Genomic DNA, 7,276 nt, shown 5'->3' on the forward strand with positions numbered 1-7,276 from the left:
ATTCTAAAGGTAGGTGAAGCCCCTCCTCTCATTAGGTTCAAGGTTGAAATGTAGCCTGACACGCTCCTCGACATGTGCAAAAATGGGGGTGGGGGGGTAGATGCATTACACTGCATGTTTATAATCCATCTGTTAAAGTAACATGGACATATTAAAAGTACTCCACTATATGTTCGAGTCACAGTTTTTTGTCTTGACCCCAAAGCCTATTTTTATGCACTATACATTTTCCTTATGAATTAAATGTTATCTCTTTTATTTTGAAGGTACTATGCACAATATTAACATAATGATAATAATAAGAAAAATGAACAAATATACTGCACTGCCTCACCCCTATATTACTCATTTGTACAAATCAACTTTTAAATTATGTATCTGAAGTAGTGTTCTAAACAAATGTATGATATGATATGCATACATATATATGATATGATATGTATGCATGAGAATGTGATGCTCTGTTTGCTCTCGTACAAAACGTGGCCTACCACAGAGCTGTTGCACCTGTGGATATAATTATCTTTTACCCAGTATAAATATGGTTTTCTCTTTCTGTGTCATACTTTTAATATTTTTCAGACCATCTAGAACAACCTGATACATTTAATACAATTCAACAAAGAAAATGATGGTCACAAAACAGTTGGAAGATAAACCTATCAGAGCTCTTTGGTTTCTGTTTCAAACATGTGTTATACATGTTCTTCTCAAAAGATGAATACTTTTTATGCTGAATTCTATATTTTATAGTGTTTATTGCATTATTTATTTACTCTATTTGAATCAAATAGAAAAAAAAAATCCCAGAAATCATTATACTTGACAATACAACTTCATATTTATAGACATTTAAAACATTTAAAAACATGTTTGCTGGCATGTACTGTTATTTCGCTTGTTACTCAGTACGCTGAATGATTAAGTCTAGCTGTAAGCTTCACAAGACGACTTTGTGGTTGTAACTTAACAGAAAAATGTGCTTTAATAGAATGCCATAACCAGAAGTTGCCTTTGTCTTGAGGAAAAAAAGCACAGTTTCACATAAATGTCTCTGATCCATTCATGACTGTGCTTTTCAAACAGTAATATGTCAAAATATCTTTTGTCATAAAGGCTTTTTTGCATTAAACATGAAAGAAGTCATCAGCAGAATGCATGAATTACACAGTCACACAGCTTGCAGGAAGTTTTCCTCCGTGTGCTTAGTTTTTGAACATGTCACACAGCAGCTTCTCCATGGGTGTGCTGCCAATGGTCCTCTGAAAGAACAGCTTAGCGATCTTCTCTGAATTCACAAAGCGGAGGGAAGGCAGCAGAAGAATTAATCTCCCAAACCTTGTTGGACAAAAACAAAAAGAGTGCGAGCTAAATGTTTCTGTGGGGGGGAGAGATTTGACATTCTCCAGCTGTTATTATGTTTGAAGATTTTGTGGTATTTTGTTAGAAAAGAAAGTGCAGTTACCTGGCACCCTGGTTGGGATACACTGAATGGATGTGCTGACCCAGCAGCACCTGTGACTGGGCCTGCAGATTCTCCACCTGTTCTGGATCTTTAAGGTTGCGTACCTCTGCGTGGGAGATTCAAACAGCAGACATCGGTTTGGTGATCCAGAAATCAGTGACTACCATCGCTGCATCAGTGATTCCTTACCTGGCTTAAACAGCACAATGGCCTTCAGACAGGCAAATTCTGTCGGGTCAACAGTCAGGGCTTTAAAGCGACTAAAGACTTCTTCTAAGATCTGCAGGTCAGCAGTAAGAAGGTTGATATTGGCTTGCTGTGGGGTAGAAAGGTCTGGCAGAGACAAAAGAGGACAGCTGTCCATGGGCAGAGACCACTGGATGGCACACAGGAGGAACATCTCACTCCAAGCTTCTTCAAGAAGAATCACCTGAGGATTTCACAGAAATGTTGAGCATCTCATTAGTCTCACACACTATCCATATATGTTAAAAAAAACATTTTAAGATGCAAATACACAAAGAAAAAATATCTGTCTACAGGCCTCACCTGGTCACGAAATGGCAAGTGAGCAAACACAGGCAGATTTTTTGCCCACTTGACTGACATGAAGAGGAGTCGTGCCGATGTCTCATACACATTCTCTGGACAGCTGGAGGTATAAGGGGACAAACGGCTGTCGAAGGGAGTGAGGTCCCTCTCTGAATTTGTTGTCACATCAATATTTTCCTCCACTGTGTAGCAGAAAAAGAGACATAGGCATTACAATCCAAATATCCCACACCGTAAAGTCAAATCAAAAAGTCTGTTTTCAAAATATTTTTACTCATTTCAAGACAAATAGGTTTACACCTCTTTCTTCCAAGTTATTTTACCTCTTTCATTTGATCTTACCGTCCTCTGGCTCCAGTTTTGCACAGGTCTCTGCAGTCAGCAGGCTGACCATAAAGCGGTGGTTGTTACTTATGTTGCTGCAAAGTTTTACTGTGGCAGAAATTGGAGCTGACGACGTGACCAAAGGCCTGGAGATGACTGCTGAGTAGGTGTCAGAGGGGCTGAGCGCTTGCGTGGTGACCAGGTGCTCCTTTTTGGTTTCGACATTTATAGAGTCCGGACTGACGTGAGCTGTGCTTCGAGGCTGTCGCTCATTCTGCACAGCTGCCACAACAAAGCACAGGAAAAGCTACACCATCTCACAGTGAGGCTTTAGGTATTTCATATCAATACGCACAGATAATATCTACAAGGTCTGCTTTTTCTGAGTTTCTCACCATCTTTGTTCATGCCAGCCTGGAGGCACTTCTTTAATCGACAAGCTTGGCACTGGTTTCGATGCGCTTTGTCAACAGGGCACCTGCCATTTCCAGCCTGACACCTATGAAATAAAGACACAGATGGAGTTCAAATGCACTTCCTTAATTGTCATATGATTGTTTTCCTGTTATGTACAGCTGCCTTTCACAGAGCCACTTGCCCACCTATAGACGAGTCTTCTCCTCACACTGCGCTTGAAGAAGCCGCTGCAGCCGTTACAGGCAAAGATGCCATAGTGTTTGCCACTGCTTGAGTCAGAGCAAACTTTACAAAGCAGGCCTTGGCCAAACGATTTACGCAGACCTTTTTCTGTAGAGAATAGATAGTAGAAATACTTAAAATAATTTCAGATTCTTTTGAGCACCAACGCTATTTTAACTACAGACTGATGTAAAATTAGCTCACTCTTTTACGCATTTTGAGCTTTGTGTCAGATTCTGTGTGTAAATCTATGTATTTAAAACTTTGTGAGCATTAATTATGAGTCTAGTCTGCTGTACTGAGAAGCCTTTAACAATCATCATCTAAGCTTTCTAAAATCTTGCACATTTGTAGTAATTTGTAAGTATTGGCTCACCTGATTGAGCTCCGTCTGTGCTCTGTTGCGTGAAGTCCTTCAAGGTGTCCGATGAAAACATGTTCATCTTTGAAATCTGCTCCTCCATCCTTACTGAAAGACATATAAACATAAGATGACTTCCTGTTTTGCATGAACTGTTTTCTGTGATAAAGTACTGGCCACAATTTTCCCAAAAACATGCTCATCAAAAGTTTTTTCTTTACACTACCTCACAGAAAGCTTCAGGGAAGCTCCTTAAAGAATAAGCCTTGTTGAGTGATCTGGATACAGTGCTGATGTTCTTGTACTGCTTAAATCTGATGAAGGTGGGGTCAAGGGAGATACAACTCGCCGTCTTCTTTCTTTCTCTCTCTCCAGAATGAGTGTGAGAGCTTGAGTCGTCTGGAGGAAAACAGGGAGATTAGCACTGGGCGCTGTGTAAGCAAATGCTGATTTGTCATCCTCTTAATCTTTACCGTCTATAAGGGTAAATCAATCAGTCACACCACTTACAGGCACTAAGTATATTCATTCCTCTTTCCTCTCTCGCTCCTTCTTTCTGTCTCTCTCTGGTTATTTTGTTAGTTGTGGTTCCTAGAATATTTAAAAGTAGGATGGGAGGCAGAGTCTTTAGCTTTCAGGTCCCTCTTCTATGGAACCAGCTCCCAGTTTGAATTTGGGAGACAGTCACCCAAGATTAGGCTTAAAACATTCCTTTTTGACAAAGCAGGGCTGGAACAGGTGATCCTGAATCCACTCTTAGTTATGCTGCAATAGGCCTAGGCTGCTGGGGGTGTCCCATGATGCACTGAGTGTTTCTACAGCACTCGACATCTAATCATTAGTTATTGTTTATTTCCAATTTAAAGTGCATTGAGGGGACTGCTCTTGTGATTTGGCACTATATAAAAAACAGAATTTTCTCTTAGATTGTTTTCTTCCCATCCTGTTTTGTTCTGTTCTGCTGTGAACGATGTTCCCACATTACTATAATTAGTCTGGCTGTATCGTGCCAAATGATATTACAAGACAGCAACTTTTTCTCCCTAAAAACATCAGTGTTGGTTTATTTGCTCATGTGTTCAGAGATGCAGTTTAGCCTTATGGCACTACAGTTCTGCGCTGCAAGGATTGTATGAATGTCACTGTAAGGATGATTTGCAGAAGAAATTTCGTGCTAGCAACAGCCAACAGGCAAACTATTATATTAGTGCTCATTAGCAGCAGACTGTCTTGTTTTGCTTTGTTTTATACCAGAATTAAGATGTTCCTTCTGTGCCATATTGGCTCTGTCAATGACATTACAACCTCAAGAGAAGATAGCCACCCCAAATTAGCAAAAGAGCTTAACCTTCAATGAAATGTGATCTCCTTCTGGGTGACGAAAGAGCATAATGAGAAGAAAAAGAATTAGCACAAAGATTGAAAGAGCAGCAAAGGGTTGAACCTTAATTCCAATTTACTGCCATATGGTGGCTTTTCTCTGAAGCCCCCGTCTGCCTAATTGAGTGATGCAACTTATTTTTAAGAAAATTTGAACTAGATTAACTCAAATGAATCCTTTCTTGCCTTGAATGGCTTTATGGAAATTCTCATCTCTCAAAAATCTAAAGAAATCTGCACACTATTTTCTGTATTGAATATTGCATATAGCTGACCACATATAACACCATAAAAAAGACACTAATACTAATGATTCCTACAGTCTCCATAGACTGAATTATATAATGTCAGTCACTCTTGAATTTAAGAGACCAACATAGCATTGAAAACAGAGCTCTTTTTGTTGCCCTAAACTGGTGTATAAATGGATTAAGCATGGGTCGTCTTCAAATTATGGTTGTGCACATGGGGCCACGTAAACCCAGAACCTATAACACTCACAGGTTTGACACGCTGTGGTAGCTTGTGAAATTATATGAAAAGACTAAATGATAATTACAAAACCTTTTGTCAGTTATGTTACCATCAGCTTACGAGAGAATGAACAACTAAATAAACCTTTTTTCTACAAAAGGCAAAAAAAAAAATTCTTAAAAATTTTTTTCAAACTGATTCTAACCAGAATAAAATAAAATCAGGAGAAGAGCCCACGCTGCCCATCAGGGTTTGAAGGGAGGGAGACAGGACATTAGAAGGGAAAGACTGGTAAGGAAGTTGTACCGGCAAACAAAATTAAGTTGGAGGTGACTGCCTGGGTCAGAAAGAGCTGTCAGATGTCCGTGATGAAAAATGGCATCAAGCTCATATGATAGGAGGGGTGATTCGTTTGGATTCTTTGGTGGTGATGAAGTGGGAACTTTTTGAGTGTCAGTGACCTTCAACTCTGACTCTGTTTGGACAATGACTGAAAGACACAAGAAATATTTAGAAAGAGCTTAGTATAAGTGCATAAGTAAAATATATTTTAAAAATAGTTTTCATGACAAACCAGAGACTTCCTGAGTGGTATGTGAATCGCTTGTTTTATACTATATTGGTAGTTATATATCAGATGTTTTCCTACTACAGGCCTCATCCATACAAGTGGGGTTTTTTTTTATTACTTAAGCACTTTTAACCTGGCATTCACACACTCTGGTGGATGCATCAGGGAGACCGGATGGATGGCTGAATGGATATTTTTATTCATTTGTCATCACTATTACTCTCTTTGATATTTTTATTTTGTTCTCCTTTATTGCTGCTATTTTCTTTGTTTCCCACTTTTATTTAAATCCACCCAACTTTCTGTGCTGGTGAAGGCAAATGTAGCATTTGATGTAATAAATAAGGCTTTGAAAGTCCATACATTCTGGACACCTTAATTTAGCACATTAGCATTTACACTTCACACTTGGTGACAGTATAAAGTTACAGTGAAAACGACCTCTGAGGAGATTCATAAGTCAGAAATACATATTTAAGTATGGCAACCTGGACTCCCACATCAGATTTTGTAGCACGTGTGTTCCTCACATGTCAGGGTGAGATGATTATTTTGTTCTTAACACTAGGAACTACACATGTTAAGTCCTTTTTAGCTCAGTTTTTTGAGGGGTTGACTCTCTTCCGCACAGTTAAGATGCTGCAGCCATCAGCAAGCTCCTGCTTTGAGTCTTTTATCTGCCAGGAATAACTGTCACGTTTCTTCCCTGCCCAGCCCTGTGATTGTTGTGCAGACACGGCACAATCTTTAGCAGCATGCTGCCATGAGCTGTTTAGATGATTATGTATTTAGTGGAAACATTTATGAGGACAGCGCCGGTCATGTGATTGGACACGCGTCACCAGTAAAACCTTGGCTCTGTTGTTTGCAGATCAAACAGATCAGTTGCTCATTACTTTAACCCTCAAATGCATGGGTCATTTCAAATGCCTTGCATTCATTTAAGGGTCAGGAATGGCATTATCTTATATCGCATATCTACATTTTGTGCATATTAAAGACTTATTATTGTAGTGAGGTGCATTGCATAAAAACTATGTGCCCTGCAAAAAACAAGGAAGGCATAATTTTATTGTCCTTCGCAGGATGCCCTTGAATGCTAGTTCACAAGTCTTTGCATCAATCTAAGCAGCTTTTTGATATAATCTCCTTGAATGTCAGCAGTTGTCAAAGAGTGAGATTAACTTTTAAAGTTATAGTGGTTCTCTACAGGATCCTCAAATTTGCCAAATCATAAAATAAATGACCATTCTTTATTTGGATTAGGATTTTTATTCATTTAAACTTGAACTTTTTCGAGATTAAAGTAATTAAAGTTCAAAATAGTAATAAGTTACAGTTTTGTACCAACTTATATCTAAACTTAACCACCTCAAATATATAGAAAATAAAGCACACTAACCCTAACCCTGACAGGCTAATGATATTGTTCCCCATATATTAACATATGCACAAGCTTTGATTACACAGAACTCAGCATGTCTGTGTGATTCTAAATGGCCCCAGTGAT

General features: G+C 38.9%; 1 protein-coding gene across 1 annotated transcript; it reads right to left on the reverse strand.

Annotated features, from left to right (window-relative positions):
- Positions 1–534: 534 nt before the first annotated feature.
- On the reverse strand, positions 535–3,709 carry nr2e3 (nuclear receptor subfamily 2, group E, member 3). Its single transcript, XM_004553099.3, has 9 exons — positions 3,568–3,709; positions 3,357–3,449; positions 2,944–3,088; positions 2,737–2,840; positions 2,360–2,623; positions 2,015–2,199; positions 1,655–1,895; positions 1,466–1,571; positions 535–1,338 (listed from the first exon to the last, which is right to left on the reverse strand). The coding sequence occupies exons 2-9, from the start codon at positions 3,442–3,444 to the stop codon at positions 1,206–1,208; spliced, it is 1,266 nt and encodes a 421-aa protein (XP_004553156.1). The 5' UTR covers positions 3,445–3,449; positions 3,568–3,709; the 3' UTR covers positions 535–1,205.
- Between the last annotated feature and the right edge of the window lie 3,567 nt (positions 3,710–7,276).

This window comes from Maylandia zebra, linkage group LG7 (assembly GCF_041146795.1).
Source record: "Maylandia zebra isolate NMK-2024a linkage group LG7, Mzebra_GT3a, whole genome shotgun sequence".
Lineage (NCBI taxonomy): Eukaryota > Metazoa > Chordata > Actinopteri > Cichliformes > Cichlidae > Maylandia > Maylandia zebra.

Coding starts and splice junctions, on each gene's coding strand:
- nr2e3 (XM_004553099.3), bottom strand. CDS start 3,444: ATGGAGGAGCAGATTTCAAAGATGAACATGTTTTCATCGGACACCTTG. Junction 2,624..2,736: donor GGCTGGCATGAACAAAGATG/GTGAGAAACTCA, acceptor TTGTTGTGGCAG/CTGTGCAGAATGAGCGACAG. Junction 1,572..1,654: donor CATTGTGCTGTTTAAGCCAG/GTAAGGAATCAC, acceptor TCTCCCACGCAG/AGGTACGCAACCTTAAAGAT.